Here is a 21,370-nt window from a genome sequence, read left to right as displayed (position 1 = left end):
AAATAAACTTTCTCGGCTTTCGCTAAATAAACGGTTAGAGATAACTTTATCTATCTAGGCAAGGCCGGTGACAGGTTCTCGTGGGAAAATAAACCAAGGAATATCGACAAATTCGACAGCTCACCAAATATTTGAACAAGAAGTTTATTGACATAACAAAGTTACAATAACGGTGGATGGCGCGGTGAGCGGATGTACAGAGCGATGCGGCGATGCAGTTGGTGGTCGGATCACCAGATGGAGTGCGCCGACAGCGCCAGGGGGGCGGCGTGGTAGGTCTTGACGATGGCGGGGGCGGCGTACGTGGTCTTGATCACGGCGGGGGCGGCGAGGGCCAGGGGGGCGGCGTGCAAGGCGGGGGCGGCGTAGGCCAGGGGGGCGCTGTAGGCCAGGGGGGCGCTGTAGGCCAGGGGGCCGCTGTAGGCCAGAGGGGCGGCGAAGGCGGTGCCTCCCAGGAAGCCGGGGGCGGGGGCGGGGGCGGCTGCGGCGGCGGCCAGCACGGCGGCGAGAACGACCTGAGAACACGTCAAGACATCCGCAGTTCGTTAGACCAACTTCAATCTTATTTTTAAATTTATCATATAGGCCTACCAGTGTGGCCTTCTGACCTGGGGCGGAATGAGCAAAATCATCAATTAAACTACTTATTACAATTCAAAAAACATGTTCTATGAGTCATTTAAAAAAAAACATACGTACCCATCCAAACAAGATTATAAACTTTTTAAGTGTATTTGATATTAAAATATTTTATATTATAGCTGCAATAACGAGTATGTATCAAAGGTAAAATTAGTTAAATTATGTATTTCATATTTATGTTCCACGCAATAGACAGAAAATATTTACTTTTTTCTCTATTTCATAAAAAAATTTCACAGAGATGTTTAGAATTTTTGCTTCCACAATTTTTAGTTATTCTTCCTGAAAACTTAAAAACAAAACAAAACTACTTTCAAAATACAACGCGTCCATCTTTGGCTGAATAATTTTACTGATGAAGTAAGGTGTCCAATACGGTTTTAAATGATTTACTTGTTCTACTACTCTAAATATTAATTTTTGGGTGTTCTGTACATAGTTTTTTTTTTAAACAATGTTATACTTTATCATATATTTAAATTAATTGCTGTTTTTAACTTTTGATTTTATGTAATCTAATGTAATATTTCTTGTTATTATTTGTTAATTTATACTATTCTTAAATGTTTACTGAAATCATAAATGCCGCACGTAGATTGAAGTGACTAGATGTACTTAAAAACAAGCTTGTATTTGTGAGTGATAAATTTCCTGTTTAGTTTAGTGAATCGAAGATAGGTTTTAAAAAAATAGGAAATAAATGCATTTACTATAATATTTTTCTGTGGACTTCTGGTTGCTAGTGCATGTGGCTAACTATACACCTCTGCGTTTGAATGTCACAGTCGGTGCTGCGACAGCGCGTCATCTCAGCTAGTAAAGTGGCTTCAAATGTGCGGAAAATTAAAATTTTCATGCTTCTGTTCGAGCCTGAATTTTAAGAAGCTTTTTTTCATACACTTTTTTCCCAAAGAAAAATTACTTGTTCTGGCCTTTCTTGACACCCTTCAATTTGTATAGTTAGTTTGTTTAGGCCTAAAAATATATCATTATATGTCCGCAGGTAATATTTGAAATTTTTGCACAACGTTTATAACTTGTGTCGTTTAATTTTTTTGACGTGACAACGTCTAATAAATCGATGAACGCCGTCTGCACACACGATGAAGGATGACTCGTTGTCCCGTTACGCACAATGTCCCGTTACGTACATTGTCCCGTTACGCTCATTGTCCCGTTACGCTCATTGTACGCGTGCGCCGCATCTATCTCTCTTCCACTCGATTGGAACAACCATCGATTTGACTTTTTCGAGGCACATTAAACTTGAAACACTCCCATTCGTTTCCTACTTTTCCTATCATCGTCCTATTATTAACAGAATAACACAGACTAGAAGAAATTAAATAGCAACCATGTATAAAAGTTATAGGTAAAATAATCTCTTCGTTAAAGTAATAAACATATTTGATTTAATGAGTGCATATAAAAGTAAAATTATCAATTAAATTGTAGATTTCATTTCACTCATTTTTTTGTATCCATACAAAATAGTAATAATTCAATAAAAATGATTCAATTTTATTCGTAAAAGATTTTATTCGTAAAAGTATGCAATCATTTCATCAATGTTTTGTTATGATGTCACGTTAATCTATCGTCCATAAACCGACTTTACAGACAACCAATTTTTTGTATAAGATTTCATTTTAAAATAGCTCTATTATCGAAACTTCAGCTATAAGTATGATGTATGTTTGTTATGTTTTAAGAACTTTTATGTTTTTCTTTATTTTCCAGCAATGATAGTATTTTTGGGCAACCACGGAAGAATCTATGTCAGAATGGCCGGATCAGGTTGCGAACTCGATTTCTGTATAGTGCAAGACCAGTGTCCTACCACTGATCCATATCGTTGCATCCAGTTGTATTCTGACGGCCCGAGATGTTAACGAAACGTTAGTGTGTGGACGTAGGGACCCAGAGAATACATCTTGGTTTCAACAGTTTCTACTCTGTTACAATTTTTTATCTTTAATACTATAAACATTTCTTCGTAAAGGCAGAGATCAGACTTTTAAGGGGTATTAAACCCCACCATATTGAAATTTAAAAAATTTTTGATACCAGTTGCAATAAAGCTCCCATGCTATTTTTTTTCCCTGTTTAACATGGCATTGAACTTAGAATTGACTACTTGCGAACTGGTGTGATTGCCATAGTAGTTGTAGTCACCCGCGGGAAATAATAACTTATTCCCTCGTGGTGCTTACATACTAGAGCCTATTAGTAGATCCTATGTGTTTTCAACAAGGTACAGAAGGTCTGGGAGATATGATTTATGGCTTGACATGCCAAAATTATAATAATATAAAATTTTCGTAAAATCCAAGATTGCAAGTCCTAATACCTCTTAAGAGATTTTCTTAAACTTACTATAAAAACGCATTTTGTTAATATTATTACAGTTGCAGTAATTCTCATAAATATACTGAACAATACACGGCAACTACTTCACAGCGAACACAATTTGTAGCAGCCAGTCGTACCACTGTTAACTACACACACCCTATTTAATTATGTATAATGCGTTTACACATCCAGATATATATTATTAAAACATTATTTATTAATGGTTTTAAAACCGTTCAATCAAATGTTGCAACTATTTCGGTGCTTACCTCTTCATGTTAAGTCTCGACCCAATATGCCTGGTTGGTTGTTTCATTTTCTTATCACTACTTAAACTTAAGGAATTATTTCACAATCGAAAACGATAGCACTTTCACATTTTATGTTCCGTCGTAAATTTTCCGAAACAGATATTTTATAAATAAAAATTCATGCAAGTCTTTATAATAATGAAAACATGCTCTCAATTATAATTTGTGTAAAATATCTGTTAAGAATATTTTTACCGAAGTAACAAATGTGGTAATGCTATTGAAAAATATTTATAGGAAAATAACTTAATAAATGGTTATGACTTAGGCCTAAATAATCAAGCACCAAAAAATAATTCTCTTTTTTATACAAGCACAGTTTTTTGTTCTGACATTCGGCACTGATACGTTTAAGCTAAATACAGTTTCAGGAATTTCATACGACCTCAGACTATTTTTGAAATACCTTGTTATGCGTGAAAATTTCAAAAAAATCTGTCATTGTAAAACATGGAGCGTAGTACTAGTATCAGGAATAAGGGTAAATTTATTAAATCAATTTAATAAGGGGGTTGTCTGTAAAGTCGGTTTACGGACGATAATTTTACGTGATAACGTCATAAGGAAAACATTGATGAAAAATTACATACTTTTTAATTTTCTAATATTATTTACAGTTTTTGCAAATTTAATTTAAATAATTTGTTTAAATATATTCACAAGCAATTAGTTATATAAATAAATTAAAATCCAATCAATGTAAATAAATTGTTAATTTGAAATGACAAAATTGGAAAAATAAATCAATTTTTTTTTAAATGGCTGCTTTTAAAAAGCCCGCCTTTAACCTGTTTGATATTATAGAAGATTTTCTCGCACGGTGGTTGGCCTGTTCTTGCACGCTCGGCTCAGGCGGAACGTGACAATGAGTCATGCTTTTTTTCGTGCGTGCAGCCGCTGTGTTCATCGATTTATAAGACGTTATCACGTCAATAAAAAAATTAGTGAATAAATTATCCGGACACATTGAACGCGGAATAGTTTGCAAGTTGTTGAAATTGTTAAACTGTAAATCACTCGTGATTTATTCGGCGGCCGCTTACCAGCTTGAACATCATGGATCGGTGGCTGTAGTGTAGAGGTTCTTGGAGCGCTGAGGTGGCACTGTGTTGTCTGTCGGACAGCGACCACGGGGTTATATACCGAGCCGCTGTGGACTCTGTCGCTCAGGTGGGGACTCGGTGTACCAGTTACCAGAAGGAAGCCGGCCAAGCAGGAAGACCCTACCCCCCCCCCCTGTAGACCCGGGGGGCGGCCGCCAATGTTAAAAAGGCGCGGTGGCATGTGGCATGTCCGCTTTTACTCTCCGCTCCCACGCACCAACTCGTCTACTTCTACTGCCCGTTCTCCAGGTTATGTCACGAACTTCAATTGCGTAGGAGGGACATGGACTACAAGACTTCATTCCAGTTACACATTTCAGGCCATAATATTTTTTATAGTTTTTTTTTTCCTTCACAGTTTCGCATTCCATAAACATTAGTGACTGGAAAAAATTCGCGATTTCGATGACCTCCAGGATATACTCCACAATCCCTCTACACACTCAGGCAAATGCCACCTGCTCATTGGCTACTGAGTCGTGACACCTGCCAACTGGAACGCTTGCGATTCGATACTTTTTTGGTTGAAGGTATTTCATTGGCTCGTAGTCCTTCAGATAATCTGTGAGTCAATTACAGAAGCAATATAAAGATATAGTTGTTTGGATTATAGCATATCATGAAATGAACCCGTGAATTTTTCCTTTCTCTAATAATCATAGCACATTAAGTATAATAGTATCCCAGTGATGTAATTGGAATTTGAAATTGAATTCATATTCGGAAATGACTGAAACCGTTACAACACTGTTAAAATTAACTATGTTTAAGTCTTTTTTTAAATCTCTTAATTTATGATATCTGCCTTAACGAGGATGATTGGTACAAAATTTTAAGAAAATGTAGCCTATAAAAAAAATTTAAAACTACTATGCCACCTTTCTGTTCCTATATGTCTCCCTGGATGTGTTGTATCCAAGATATCCTCTTTATCTAAATGTTCTAGCTAATAATGTTCATGCCGTCTTTACGTCTGCCGTTTGGCGACCCAGTTAGGAAGCCATATTAAGAATTCCGCCTCATTTTAAATGAACACGTACACACAATAACATTTATTTATAGTAGTTACAGGGCGTTAAAAATCCCATTAATAATAGAAAAATGTTTTTTTTTTATATTTCCATCGCATCGGGGGGGGGGGGGGGGTTGACGTTATTGAAATAAGCGTCGCAATGTGATTATAGAAAGAATATAACGCACTAGTTGTATGATTTATTTGGGTAATTTTTAAGTTTTGGTTTAACAAATTGAAACGTGATTGCCCGCAATAATTTTTTATTTTATCGAATGAACTTTTAATGTTTATAAAAGCTCTTTGAAACGTGTTGAATAAACAACCTGTTAACGTTGATGGCAGGAGTTTTTGTGGTGCATGTTAATTGTCAAAAAACATTTATTTACATAATTTTTTTACGTTCTTTAATGATTTATGCAATCAGGAATTTTGAATTAAAACAATTCTTTGTACAAACATTTTTTCAGTTTTGACTCTTTGTCATGGAAAGAAACTCCAGAATGCAAATAAATAAATAAAAATGAAAACATAAACCCACAGAGAACAAGATTAATTAATTATATACATTAGTCTCCTTGTTTCTGATGGCGGGAATGCATGCCATTTCCCGAAAAGTCGTGTAAAAAGTCCAGCTGTTTACAATTTTTATTATATTGTCGGAATTATTATTCCAAAATAATTTCAGTTTTTTAATGTTATTAATAATTGATTTAAATGTATAGAGTTAAACATTACTGGATGGAGCCAACTTTATGTAAGCCATTCCATTTCACCTTGGTTTAGACGTTGATGGAAGGTAACTTCTCGATTTTCAACTGTATATTCTTTGAAGCTGTCATTCCGTTTCTAAACTTATCTATTCACCAGGCACACATTTCATAGTCATTTTTATCATTCCACGAGTTTCATAAACTCTCCAGTTGCAAATACTTCTCATAGTTTCGTTGTGCCTTGATTGCTACAACCAACCAAGTTTAGGAGGGCTTCGAAATTAGAATAGAGGACGCCATCACCAGAAGAAGTCGTCTCCTGTGGCGTGTGGCGTGTGGCTGGCTGAACACTCGGGACCCGCGCGGGAGATATGAAGACACGTGACTTCTGCGATTTAGCTAACAGTCATCGGCCAATTGCTAGTTGTAGGTAATTCTGATTTTTATAGTAACAGAATTAGGGAGTATCAACGTCCCAATAGGTCTAATGTGTCGGTCGCAATCGTTTCAGAATGCGATGAGATGACTGTGTTACTGAGCTTGGTTCCTGCTAGATCATCTTAGGCTTTTCAGGAGCCACAGAAATCACTGATTACTGACGTCGTTCCAGCATCCATAGTCGTAGTTGGTTTTTGCAGCTGCCGGTTAAGTTACTGCCGTCGAAGAGACTACCCAGAGGTCTGAAGGAAGCAGAGAATCTTCTCTGCCGTAGCGTAGCAGCTAGTCGCTTGGCATTTGTGTGTGTTCTGTCTCGAATGACATCTATCATATCAAGAGACATATCACGTCATCAATATTGGCTCGTATATATTAATGAAGAGTTGGCTCACAAATTAACGTTAAACATTTAAGTTACAGTCACATCTAGTTTTGCACGATTACCTTTAATGTTATTGTTTCGACCACTGAATAGCTATAATTAGAGACCGGAAAAAATCGCGAATTCATTTCGCGATAGGCTAAAATACAAATAGTTATACCTCAGTGCTGCCTCTGCTATTAGTTCACAACTCACCTGGATGACTCTGGGCCAATGAGTAACACCCAACCATAGCTTTATCGAATCACAGGCTGCTACGTTGGGACGTCTCACAAGACAGCAGCCAGTGAGTGGGTGACATTTGACCGAGTGTACGTAGAGCTATGGAGTTCATCCTACAGGTCATTGAACCCGCGAATTTTTCCAGTCCCTACATATAATTTATCAGTTTGTCTTCAAATACAATTTTAAAGGAATACATTAATTGTTTAGAGCCAAACATATGTGTTTATTATTACTTGCATTAAAAATATCAATTTTATACCACTCAGAAATACAGGAATTGTTTTTGTCAGTAGATAGTAGATGCGTTAATTATGTCATTTTAAATCTATAAATAATCTGACAACACCTGCAATAATGACAATTTATATCTTTATTGTTAGTTTATTTCACTACACACTTTAATTCTGACAGTTTACTTATAAGTATTGAAAGTTCAAAGCACATTAGATACAGCGGTGATGTGCTGGTTACACAGCTGGGAATATTTAAAATTGGTCACTTTCATTGTACATCCAACCAGCACGTGAGCTGCATGTGCAAATCATTACAAGAAACCCTATCTGTCGTAGTGAGTCTCACTGTGACAGTCGCAACTGCTTTTGCAGTAGGATGTAATAGATTTCACACAACCGCACGAAATGAAAAGCACACAGAGGAAAACATTTATGCATGGCGCAGCGTTCCAACCAAAGGTCCGTCACGTAACCGGAAGTGCAATTCCCATACAAAATTATCAATTTCGATTTTTTTTTTCATAAATTCGACTGTTTCTATGGGTTTTTCCTAGTGTTCTTTTATCCTAAACCACCCCAGTATTGTGGCGAACAAAAAATACATTTTCGACTTTTTGCGAGACTAACGCACTGCAACTGATTTTTATATATAGAGACAAACTATTGCCCTGCATGCGTTGCAATGCCGCTTTAATTTTTTTTCCCCAAATTTTTAAAAGTAGGTATACATAAACAGAGTTTGTGTGAGTGGGTCTCTATCCCGCTCTATCTTTATACCTCTCTGTAACTCTCTATATATCTCTATCTCTATCTGTATACCTCTCTCTATACCTAACTCTATCTCTTTATACATCCCACTCCCTTCCTCTCCCTCTCTCCCGCCCTCTACCCCTTTCTCACTCTTTCCCCCCTGTATCTTCTTCTGTCACACCCTCCCTCCATTATTATTCGGACTATAGCAAAGAAGAAATACTATAAAATACTTACAGGTAACAACTATCTATACAACTCGTGCGCAACCTTATATTCTGCTTTAAGGGTAGAAGTTATCGTAATCTCACCTAGACAGTGACCTTCCTTGTCTTTTGAAGGTCAAGAGTGCAAAATTTCATCGAGATTGGCTCAGTAGTTTATGAATGCATAGAGGACAAACATAGAAACATTCAAAAGTGATTCGAAGTGGCAATTCCCATACAAAATTACCAAAATCATTTTTTTCTTTTTTTTAGGCTGTTCCTTTGGATTTTTCCTAATTAATTTTTCCTTAACCATCCCTGTAATAAGGCGGACAAAACAAAAAAAAAATAATCATTCAATTCAGTCGAGCCGTTTTCTAGTTTTACCGAGACTAACGACGGAAATTGATTTTTATGTATAGAGCTTATCAATCCCTATAGAAAATCGAAGGAGAATGCGTGGATTTATTTAAATCACAAATTTTCTTTAAATTGAAAACAGTTAAATAAATTTATTATGATAAGAAAACCCATAAAATTAAAAATAATTTCTTTTACAAATGGCTGTACAGATTTTTTAAATAACCTGTATAGCCTATTATTTCAAATCATTTAATAGGCAAATTTCTACAATCGCCTTCATAAATCTTTACAAAAATTCTCAGAAGAAAAGATGCTTGACACCTACCTAATGCCTAAAATGGCATTTACATTATAAGATTGAAAACTAAGAAACCTTTGCATTGTTTAAAGCAACACGGAGTATTAATTTAAAAGAAATTAACAAAATCAAAGATAAAGATTGTGACCAGTGTCACTGATCACACGAATAAAACAACTATTCAGTTTAATTATTAAGTTAAGTTTTATAATAACTTTTCTTTTGTATTTGCCATGATTTAATTCAATGGTATTATTGTTATCTGAGACTATCAGGTTGGCAAAACATGATTGCCGTACTAACGAGAACATTCTATAGACTCCAAGATTTTAATGTATATTTTTTGTAAAGTTTAAGTTATTTTCTTAGTGGTACCAGATTTTAAGTATTAATTTAGATTTAATTTTCTATGGGCAGCACACATATACATAATTGAGCATGCTTACATAAGTGTGAGACAATAAAGACTGGAACTATTTTCTTTGGTGCACGACAGTGGCGCTTGGCGACGGGCAAGCCGCGGACAGGCGGAAAGAAGTCACTCTTGGCTCGTGCGGTCGCGAAGCAAGATCCGCGCAAAAATCGTCATGCAAAATATCAACGACATGACGTGTATTAGTCCGGGTGTGCTGTACGTTTAACCGGGTGTTTAACGTAAGAACGGTGCTTACTGAAAAGTGTCACCATAAAATTTTTAAAGACGTAATTTAATTTTCCCGCAAAATGCACCGCCCGGCGAATGCAAAGCGGTGTGTTAAAAATTTTCACTGAATTTGTCAGCGCACTGCAGTTCGTAAAGTGTAGCACCAAGTTCTCGTTGCAAAGCAAGCCAGGTGTTTCTGCTGCTACGAGGAACGTCTGTGTAGCGGCCAGGCAACTGGGTGCTTGGAACCTGCAGGAGTAAAATTGCGTGTCGCAATTTTACGCCCTCGCGCATCACCGGCGCGCCGGCCAGCGACTTGTAGAGACCTGCAAAATTCGCGGATTCATTTCGTAATATGCTACTATTCAAATAATTATACCTTAGCGCTGCTTCTGCGATTGGTTCACTGTTAATCTGGAGTACTGAGGGCCAATTAGAGACCCTCACTCATAGAAGTGTCGAATCACAGACACTCGGTCGAGACGACTCACAAGTCAGCAGCCAATGAACAGGTGGCATTTGCGCGAGTGTGTAGAGTGTAGTAGAGCCTATCCTGGGGGTCATTGAATTCGCGAATTTTGCATGTCTCTAGCGATTTGCCATGTAATTAACCAGCTGGTAGCACTTTAGTGAGAGCAATTTCAAAAAATAATATTACGAGGTGCACGTGATTTAACGATGACCAGTCTGTCAGTACATTTGGAAACGTGAAGTCCACGCCGCAAACTTTCGAGGATCTATAGAATTTTTGCAAGTTACAATTATTTAAAATTTTTTGTGTGTAGGCTGCCCCAACGAGACTTCATTTTTTTTGTTGGAACATTTTAAAGGAACTTGGAGGAAGAAGGAGGTACTTCGTCTTCCGGGGCCGAAAAGTTCCGACGATGTCCGAAGGAGGGAGCGAGAAATACTGACTTCGATATCTCGATGTTGGTGTTAGTGCCAGATCGCAACGCGATCTACTGGGGAGTGTCCGAAACAGAGAAGTCTACTCGTACATACCGCACGAGACTACTTCAAAATCATTGGGCTTATGGAGGAGACTGGTGGAGCGCTCTGCTGGCTCGGAAGAGAAAGGCAGGAAAGTGTTGGTTGCATGAGTCGCTAGGGGGCAGGATGTGTTTGGCCAAGACTCGGAGTAGTTGATAACTCCGCCGCTAGAGGTGAGAGGCGGTACGTTGGAAAACTCGTGTACAGAACTTGAGATAGGCCAGCGCTGGCCAGGGTTAAGCACTGGTCAATGCTATGGGCGGTGATTCGTGGAAAAGAGTGACGGAGGGGGGGGGGGTGGACATTTGCAGGGGCAGTGGGAAATGTGCTCTACTGAGCCTGGATATGTGACTGGAGGTTAGGTAAACTGACTCCAGAGGCTGACTGGAAGTGCTCGCCTCAGGCAAGCTCTGAGAAACAAGGTGTCCTGTGAAGCTGCAGCCACAAACAGTCCTAGTCACGACAGGTGGAGTGAATTTCAATCGCCGGTCGTGCACTGGGGCGGGAAAAATACGAGACCAAGAAGCTAGCCTCGCAAAGATCAGCAAAGACTCAGATACGGCGCTGGGAACGGCTCGAGGAACTAGCCGAACAAAAATTAAGTGGGAGTGTACAGTGGGCTAGACAAGTTTAAAGTTTGGTTATAAAATTCCTGCTAAAATGATGGTTCAAACTTAAATTTTAAATTATGGCGAAAATCACTATTGGCGGCACACTTTCTGTTGTCCCAATGGGGAACAATGGCAAGATTATGCCCGTGAGCTACAAAACATTTCCCCCGAGAATGTGATAAATATAATTCTTTGAAATTAATTTATTATAGCCAGTTTATTTATAAATGTCAATGGGTGCAAAAAATAAAAGTTGCAGTACAAAATTAAAAGCTAAACGTGTCTCTTTCCACGCCAGTTAAAGCTGAATAAAGCTGATAATATTAATTATTCCCAAATGGTTTTTTTTTATTTGTAAATACGCTCACTGACCAACTCCCTGCATTCATCCAAAATTTACACTATTTATAATTGTAAAATCTTCGGCTCGACGATTAAAGTATATTTCACACCAAGTCTAACGGAAATGGCGTTGTCACAACTTGTAGAGTCCTCCATGGTACAGATAGGCTTGACTTGAACCAGAATTGTAAAACAGACAATAAAATTAACCTACAGTTTTGAGGCCAGTGGTGAAAACTTTCAAGTAACAAGCATGTCGCTGTTGCAATATTATTTTCAAAAATTTCCACTGATTCATTGCCGCACTGCTGTCACGAGCTCCGCCCGTGACCACTGTGGTCCACACTACTGTCACGGACTCCGCGCGTGACTATTGTGCACTGCACCGCTTATTTCGACTCTCTCTCTGACCAGACACACTTGCTGGGCACTTTGCGCTGTCCCTCTATCTCGCTCTTCACTGTCAGGGTTACCAACCCACGCAAAAATCACTGTCTAGGCTTTGGCTACACTAGCCCACTTGCACTCATACAGTGTATCCATGCTCTGCGCCGGCAAATAAACATAAACATAAATATATAAAAAAATTAGTAACAAAACACCAAAAAATACTATAAACTCACTATTATGGTCATGGTTACCATTGTAAAAAAAAATTACTCTGCTTTCTGCCGTGTCACTATTATAAAATATTTATTTAATCCTGCTCAAAAATATGATAGTAAAATAACATTAATTACACATCAACCTGTTATACACATAGTAAACAATCTTAATGACAAGACTTGTTTGTGGCACTAGCAAAGGCTATACCTTCCGTAATGTGTGTTATAATTCAGAGTTTACGTTGTTTAAGGTCAGAATGTCTTCATGGCCGGAGTTTAAAAGCTTCTTCCTGCGTTGGCCTGCACGACCTTTAATACTTCACCGTGGCTTGTGTCGAAAAACGTGAGCTCTATAGCAACCGGCGCTCTGGTCCGAGGTGTTCGAAACTTACGACATCGCCTTCCCCGTCACAGGCTCGCTTGTCTTCTGATTGGTGGATTCACAGCCAACCGGAGAGGAGAGCCTGCAGTCAACGAGGCCGAGTCCTGATTCGCCGAGCAGGCAGAACCCTCCTCCTTCTTTGCCACGCTTGTCGAGTGTTTGTGGTGTTTTAGCGTCCTTGGTTCTGGGGAACACCTCTCTTCCACACCCTGCCAAGAATCATCCCTATTGTAGCTTGGCTTCTGGGATGCAGCCGTGTCCTTGGCGAATAATTCACCCGACGTTTCGGTCGACATTGCAGTCACCATCATCAGGGAGCAGTCACCTACAGTTACTACTGGGTAACTACTACTCCCTGATGATGGCGACTGCAATGTCTACCGAAACGTAACGTCGGTGAATTATTCGCCAAGGACACGGCTACAACCCAGAAGCCAAGCTACTTCAGACAATGGCCGTGAAAGCCTGCGAACATTATTAAATCATCCCTATTGGTTTTCAACTTTGTCACACAGTCCCTTTTATGTTCATCGTATTCCTGAAGTTACACTTATCGTCGTGGAAGACACAGAGCATTGTTTTGTTTTATTATTAAAGATTAATGAAGACTGGGTTATTATTTTGTGCTAGTCTTATATCTTAAAATAATTAATAACATAATTATTTTATCAATCCAAACAGTTTTTGTTTACTGAACTTGGTTTCAACTTCATATCTGCTCTGTTAGCTGCAATTTAAAATATATTCTCTTAAGTAATATTAGTGCATATTTAAATCAACAATTTTTAAACTCTTTAATGTGTTATTCTCGTGCACCATATATACATCTACACCTTATAACAGTCACACAAATACAACCACTTTAAAGTGTCTAACATGAAATAATTCTGCAAACGAATATATATTTTTAGTATTTTCAAGTTTTCGACATTCGCACAGCACTCATTTTTGGCATAATTAATCATTCCTGATGCTACACACAATACCATAATTATCATCAATAAATTTAGGCTAAGTGCACATATCAAATATTTTTTTTGCATATCATAATATTGTACTAGCTCAAATTTAAACTAAATTTTGGCTGTGAGCTAGTTAATTGATTTTATTGCTCGGAAAAAAAATTGAAATGTTTTAAAACATTATACCTTACTAAGTGTTCAGTAAGAACATTTTGTTTTTTCTCACGTGCGTGGTTAAAATAGAATAAGTGTTCGGAAGTCTGAAGATTGCGTGGGTTTAAATGAAGATAAAGTTATCTAAAAATATGAACAACATTACGTTTATTTTAGGTGAAATACTTTTAGAAAAGTCAGTGAATTTACCGTTACGTCTGACAGTCCTTATCAATAAGAAATAACCTGTTGACTTGTTGACAACAATCTCACACAATCGAGCGTCGTAACATTGTTATCAGCAAGTTTCAGAGGTGAGGATTGTTGAAAAAGAAAACAATTACATTTGATAAACAATGTTTTACTTACAAAACTTGAACAGTACAAAAATTAAAGCTGGTTGAGAAGGGACAACGATGTTAACGCAGGCAACTTGATGTGTGACCAGACATCGCAGTTACTGGTTTCTTCACCAGATGGAGTGCGCCGACAGCGCCAGTGGGGCGGCGTACGAGGTCTTGATGAGCGCGGGGGCGGCGTAAGTCGTCTTGATGAACGCGGGGGCGGCGTACGTCGTCTTGATGAGAGCGGGGGCCGCGTACGACTTGATGATCGTGGGAGCGGCGTAAGATTTGATGAAGGCGGGGGCGGCGTACGACTTTATGTAGGCGGGGGCGGCGTACGAGTGGTAGGCGGGGCCGGCGTAGGCCAGCGGCGCGCTGTAGGCCAGAGGGGCGGCGTAGGCGGCGCCTCCCAGGAAGCCCGGCTTGGGGGCGGCGGCGGCGGTGGCCATTACGGCGGCGAAGATGACCTGGACAAGAGAAGGCCTAATGTCTGATATTCGCAACACAATACATTCTAATAATCAACTGTAACTATTAAAACAAAATTAGCGAGTTTATTTTCTTAATATATAATTACCAAACATAGCTTTATGATTCTTTCAAATGAAAGTAATTAAATTCAGCTAAAAATTTAATTTTCATCAACATCAATTCTATATTTAAAAATTAAATGCAGTCCCTTTCAGTAACAAATACGCTATTTTTTATAATGTTTATTAATTTTATAAGCAATATAAGCATCTGGAATAATAACTTATGAAATCATTACTTTAATCAAAAACGATAAATAAATACGATCAAAATTAAATTATAAATTATTTTAAATTGAAATGGCTATAACATGCTTAAATAAAAAAAGTAAAATGTGCAATTTATTGTTTTTACTTGCTTAGCTTTTAAAGATATTTAACATTATAATGTTTACTAAACAAAACTTATAGGAATTTACAAATTATATTCTGCGTTTCTTTGGTAAAGACCGGTTTAACTAAAAACATTGCTTACATCTTTATTTTTATATAACCGTGTATGTTTTTATAGTGTAAGTATAATTTAAATTACAAAATGAGGCAAAATTTCTACTCCATAGAAATAATGGTGAAGTATATTTTAAAACCCTTTCAAAATTACTAACCAATTCATTTTTTTCACATTATTCCATTCCAAATATGCCACAGTAAAATAACAAAACTTAAAATAGTAACTAACAAATACAGCGTAATAAATGCGCTAAACTGTTCCAGTAGCTCATTGCGTCGTAATGAAACATTTACATGTTAAATGCAAACAAATGTAGCACAGATTGTATTTATGCAGTGGTTGAATACATATTTATTTTGTGTTTACAGTATAGCGCTTACTAATACAGGACGTATTACACAATTTACAGCAGCCACATAATCTCGCACCACCATTTTCCAACTTAGGATTATCTCAAAAAATTCAAAATTATTATAGTTTTGAAAGCTCTCGATAATGTTATATCATTCATTCTCTGGAGGCTGTGTGTTTATAAATTTTTCTTTTTACTGTCATTGTAATCATTAGTGGCGTATGAAGTATAAATACAATTCCATTACGTTCTTTTAAACGAATAGTTTCCAGTGAAATGTGCAAGAAACAAGAAAAACATGTCATAGGTAAAAAGTCATTATTGGTTTAAAAAAATAAGTATACCAGTGAACGAATAATATGCTTCCTTCGGGTAACAATTAATCTTTATTAATTATAAAAATTAAAGATTCACAAAAAATATTTTTTTAGTAAAAATCTTTTAGACTGTAAAAACAAAACTTGAGTGAGAATATAAAACAAGCTAATAAACTATGATATTATGTTATCCCTTCGAAAAATTAAAAACCTTGACTTATAATTGTATTACATTGATACAATCCACGAGTTAAAAATATTCACGCAGTCAAAATTGATTTCGTAAAAAGCATTTTTAATTGCTGCTTCGAAAAATCTGCAAGACCAATGATATCATTTTTATTAATTTTGGTAAAACCTTAAAGTTCAAAGCTAATTATTGGTTAGAATTTTGGAAGCAAGTTGATGATATTTAGGCCTACATGTTAAGTAGCTGCTCTGGAACCCAAAATGAGTCTAAACGAAGAACGACTATCAAAAAGTAACGGTGGACGGAGGGGTGAGTGTGCTTGGCCAAAACGCGCGTTAGAAGTGAAACTTCGCAAATAGAGGGATATTTGAAACACACGTATAAGTGTACAAGCATACAAGCGTACAAGAGTGAGTGTACATGTATGTGTTTGTGTATAATTATGCGTGTGCTGAAGTGCGGAGGTTTGAGAGGGAGTAAGTATGCAAGTTCACAAGTACACGAGGTTGCAAGTATGCATAAGTGAAACAGTTTTAAAGTGCTTAAGCATGCAGTTGGTCTTTAATACTAGCATGTCATCGAGCGTCTGCTGCGGCAGTTTGTGTTAAAGTAAAATAATTTAACAGCTAAAATATTAGGTATTGATAATGTCACTTTGCACTTTTCGTTAGTCGTTAAGCGTTGAAGTTTTTGTTACACTCTACTCGACCCACTTTGCCCTAGCGGCCGTTAAGAAGTTTCAGGACTTTTGGACCGACCGTGAAGATACAGGATGGAGCAAAAGGCGTGTATCTGTTTTGAAGGTCTATATTTAAAAATAAATGTTACTTACGGAAATGAAATTTGTTTTATTTTAATCATTATACATCCTCATTTTTTAATCACGTTGTGAAGATCAAATCAGGAAAATCGTGGCCATCTGCAGCGATTCATTGATGAATTCGATTTCGGAACTCTTCAACCACTTGTCGGCACATTTCGAGTGGTGTAGCGGTGATTTTATTCTGAATTCGCATCTTCAGTTCTTACAAGGTGTGAGGACGATGTTTGGAAATCTTCTCCTCACGGTAACCCCACAGGAAGAAGTCACAATCACCGGATATGGGCGTTTGTCACTTCTTCCTGTGGGATAATCCCAAGGAGAAGGTTTCCAAAAACATCGTCCTCACATCTTGGAAGAAGTGAAGATGCAAATTCGGGAGGATCCCACTATACCCATCGATATGTGCCGAAAAATGATCAATATCACCGATATCACGTTCATCAATTCATCGCTACTGATGGCCACCATCTTCCTTATTTGGTATTCAGAACTTGATTTGAAGAAATGAAAATGTTTGCTGATTCAAATAAAACAAACCTAATTTCTGTAAGTTGCTTAGGTTTTTTTTTATTTAATAGCTAGGCCAGGCATGTTTCGCGAAAAGATCTGAACAGTTATTAGACTGCATCAAGGTGTATCCGCACCTGTGGTTTCTTCCTTGTGATTGGCGGCCGTCTAGCGAGAGAAGTCGTTGCCTTATTTGACCGAGGAAACTCAGGACGCGTTTACTTCCGCGATGAATCACTCTGATTGGAGTTGTTACAATCGATGTGTACCTGGGTAGCAACTCGCCCAATCACGAAAAACAGACGATGCTACAGTGTTTTAACTTTCATCTAGTCTCGAAATCCTTTCGCGAAATCTGCATGCCCCTATTAATAGCCCTTCAAAACAGGTACCCTCCTTTTCCCCCCGCTCTGTAGTTGGGCAGCCCCCTGAAGACACTCACCAGCTTGTACATGTTGACTCGTGAGTGCGGGAGACCTTACACTGGACGACCTGCAGGGACTTGTGACGTCCGGCTACAGCAGGACGTCTTATATAGGCGAGCCTCGTCTGCAGGGAAGCTGTCGCCAGCCACCCCTCCCTCTAAGCGGCCGGCTTTCATTTCTTGTCGGGCAGTTGGCCACAGTTGGCACCTTGCCCCCAGTTCCACCAATCCCGACATCCGTTACATAACTCAGCCATATCCGGATCACCGGCCACATAACTAATGCCTAGAGACCGGAAAAATTCGCGCTTTCGATGACCTCTAGGATAGACTCCACAACCCCCTACATACCCAGGCAAATGCCACCTGCTCATTGGCTATTGACTCGTGACACCTGTCGACTGGGACGCTTGTGATTCGATAATTTTTTGGTCGAAGGTTTTCCATTGGCTGAAAGTCCTTCAGAAAAACTGTAAGCCAATCACAGAAGCAATATAAATGTACAGTTGTTTGGATTCTAGCATATCGTGAAATGAATCCGCGAATTTTCCTGGTCTCTACTAATGCCTAGAGGCATGCACATTTCGCGAAATAATCTGGTCGGTCGTTAGACTGCAACAAGATATGCCTGAGTCAGCTATTGCTCCCATGTGATTGGCGGCCGTCTGCGAGACAAGCCATCGCCCTGTCTGGCCGGGCCATTCAGGACGAGTTTGCTTCCGCACTGACTCACTGTGATTGGTGCGCCGACAGTAGACATGCATGCACCTGGAACAACCTCAGCCAACCACGAGACACAGACAATGCTACAAAGTTTTAACACACAGCTGGTCGGAAAATCTTGTTCGCGAAAATTTCATGGCCCTACAATGCCATGCGGACCTCTCAATGGCTGAACATGATAAAAAATAATGCTTTACCATTTTTTCCGCATCTGTTGAAAAAGAGTGAAAATGCACAATATTTTACGGTTCAGCCAGTCGTCGTCAAAAAATCTTCGACGTTCATCCACCCTCGCACAAAGAGTTTCCCACGGGGAGAGAATCCATTCTGAAATTACAGGTTCACTCTTAGCGAATAGCAGAACACAAAACTATTTACGCTCAGGAGTCGTCGTTCTGCACAGGTGGCGCTGCAAGCGAGAAAACATCAAAGCAGTATTCGCACATACGCTTATCTAAAAATGTTTGAGAGACTTTTTAATTGTGACCTTGAACCTAAATCCTACAACGCTTACAGTTAATTCCATTAAAATTTATAACTGGGACATTATTTTATTGACATACTGTATTTTATAACTTCTGTATGCATTAGACCAGTGGTTTCCAATCTTTTTCAGCTGGCGACACACCTTTCCTTATAGGAATACCTCCACGGTCTATCGGTCCATGGTGGAGTAAAAAACCTTTTTTTTATCGTATTCCTTCCTTATGTATATATAATTTACCATAAATATTGCTAATACATATATATGTTGTTTTTTTTAAAGATCCCGATTGATTATTGATAAACAATTTGTGTTTTGATTTGAAAATGGATGACAAAATATAAGCATTAACTAAAATAACGTTTTGTTGCATTAGGTCAGCGAAATTAAAAATTTTCTAAGATTTGAAAATATAATAATTCTTACTCAACGTTGAGATTTATTTTCCTAAGACCAAGAAAAGTAGTGGACCAAGATTAAAATGTCAAGGAGTAAACAGCAAAACATGACCGGAGAGAATATAATATATATATACCATAATGTGAAAAATAGCTGCATCTTAAAAGTATTTTAATGCAATTCTGACATTTTGTAATTAATCAATGGAAAAACGTTACCAAAATTTATACAATAAGAAGTCAAACAAAACCAACAGTATATATATGAAAAAAAGAGTGCGTGTAACTCAATACATGTGATGGATGTGAAACATCTTTGGAAAAATTCAAACCTCAAGTCGTAAGTATATTTGTAATGGGTAAAACAGCTGAGGAAGAGAGAGAAATAAGACAATTTTATAAAATAAATAGTTAACAGGAATTAACAACATTATTACTCACTTTAAAATAACTCCTCAGGATATCAATGATTATTGATCAATAATAATATTGATTTATTAAAATAAAATAATACTCACTGTTGTTAATAGTCATACTATAAAGAAATCTTGCGCGTGTTACATTTTTTTCTAACCATTCGTCTATTTGAAGCACACCAAATCTCTGAAATAAATATGAAATTCGTAACAATTAGCGCTATGTATTCGGGAAATGCAGGGACTGTCTCAACGGTGCTCTCTACGCTGCTGGTTGAACAAGGAGGAACGCGAGAGCGCTGGTAGCAAATATAAAATTGAAGGTATTCACAGTTGACTATACCTATACGATACCTATATCTATTTATTTAATTCATGTGGACACTGTCAGTTTTAATCTGTCGTTCATCTATCTCCCTCTGTTCTGTTTTTTTTTGAGCCGGGGACGAATCATCACACCCAGAAGGAGAACAAAAAAAAAGTAAAAAGCCCAGCAACGTATATTTCATAGTGCTCTGACCACGTATTATTCCCTGTCCTTTTAATCGTCAGCAAAATCTCACAAAAAATGTTTGAAGAAAACGTTGCATTAAAATCCGGCCTTTAAATTTTACTCTCGTCGCGCCCTAAAGAAGTTTCACTTAAAAAAAAAAGTCTGCAAAAGGAAATAATTGAAACAGTTTTATTCAAGCTGTTTACGAATCAAGGACACCTGAGTAAATGTTTTGTAAATAAGAAATATTTTGATTTTAAGTAGTATGTATTGGCCGGTCCTGCGCCAGGCTTCAGGCTGTGGTGGTGGTAGTGTTTTCCGCCATCTTTGATTTGGTGACGTCACGACGGCCATCTTGGATTACCTTGACCTTTGACCTTGATCGTGACCTTGGTGATTAGGAATTACGGTAAATGAAGTGGGAGGGACCGTAGGACAGCCGCTGAAGACCTGGTTTCGCAGGCTCGAGCGGACAGTGATCGGTGACTGATCAGGGGTCAGTGGAACTCGGACTCTCTCCCCGCGTGACGAGACGTGACTCACGGAATCACGCACCGCGTGACTCGCGAGAGCGTGAGTCGCGGGACACAGACGCGCCGCCGCGGGCGGCCATTGTTGTCCGCGCGCGTGACGCGCACCCCCGAGCGTTCGACTCGGGGCGAGAAAGTGTCCGGCGGCGGCGGCGGGTGGGAATCGTTCCAGACGAGTAAATTCCTCAGAGTCGACTTTTGATAGATGCCTTCCACAGAACAAGGAGGGAGATATAGAAGTGAGACTCTTGCACGTTGGGAAATGAAACCCATGTTTGGCGCGAACATGTGACGTTATCCGTTGGGTGGGCCCGTAAATACTTGCAAAATAAAACTTGAATGGAATGTTTCAGATCAAATGTTAATTTCGTTACGATTTCGGTAAGTGCAGTTAATAATAGGTTATGTTACAACTGACTAAAAAATTATGGTGATTCATATAATTGATGATAGATATTTGATTACATTTTATTTATATGAAAACTTGTTCATAATTATATTTAAACTTTATAGCTAAACGCCAGTTTTTTTAATTAATTACAAGTCATCTACACGTGAACTGTTTCGTCGACTGTTTATAAAGTGAAGTGAAAATTTAATGTGGTTTTTATTGCTTATTACAGCAACAATTTCGGCAATAAAAGTTAATTATTCTTGCATTTTAAAAATGTG

General features: G+C 38.2%; 2 protein-coding genes across 2 annotated transcripts; both read right to left on the bottom strand.

Moving 5' to 3' along the window:
* Window positions 1-230: 230 nt before the first annotated feature.
* LOC134541354 (cuticle protein 38-like) lies at window positions 231-14,168 on the bottom strand. The gene is made up of 4 exons (XM_063384777.1): window positions 14,162-14,168; window positions 12,612-12,810; window positions 9,836-9,920; window positions 231-515 (listed from the first exon to the last, which is right to left on the bottom strand). The coding sequence occupies exons 1-4, from the start codon at window positions 14,166-14,168 to the stop codon at window positions 231-233; spliced, it is 576 nt and encodes a 191-aa protein (XP_063240847.1).
* Window positions 14,062-17,736, bottom strand: LOC134541420 (cuticle protein 16.5-like). The gene is made up of 2 exons (XM_063384862.1): window positions 17,673-17,736; window positions 14,062-14,527 (listed from the first exon to the last, which is right to left on the bottom strand). The coding sequence occupies exons 1-2, from the start codon at window positions 17,682-17,684 to the stop codon at window positions 14,186-14,188; spliced, it is 354 nt and encodes a 117-aa protein (XP_063240932.1). The 5' UTR covers window positions 17,685-17,736; the 3' UTR covers window positions 14,062-14,185.
* Between the last annotated feature and the right edge of the window lie 3,634 nt (window positions 17,737-21,370).

This window comes from Bacillus rossius, chromosome 18 (genome assembly GCF_032445375.1).
Source record: "Bacillus rossius redtenbacheri isolate Brsri chromosome 18, Brsri_v3, whole genome shotgun sequence".
Taxonomy (NCBI): Eukaryota; Metazoa; Arthropoda; class Insecta; order Phasmatodea; family Bacillidae; genus Bacillus; species Bacillus rossius.
This window is presented reverse-complemented; position numbering and strand designations above follow the sequence as displayed.

Coding starts and splice junctions, on each gene's coding strand:
- LOC134541354 (XM_063384777.1), bottom strand. Junction 9,921..12,611: donor GTGACGGGGAAGGCGATGTC/GTAAGTTTCGAA, acceptor TTACTCCTGCAG/GTTCCAAGCACCCAGTTGCC. Junction 516..9,835: donor TGCTTTGCAACGAGAACTTG/GTGCTACACTTT, acceptor ACGTGTTCTCAG/GTCGTTCTCGCCGCCGTGCT.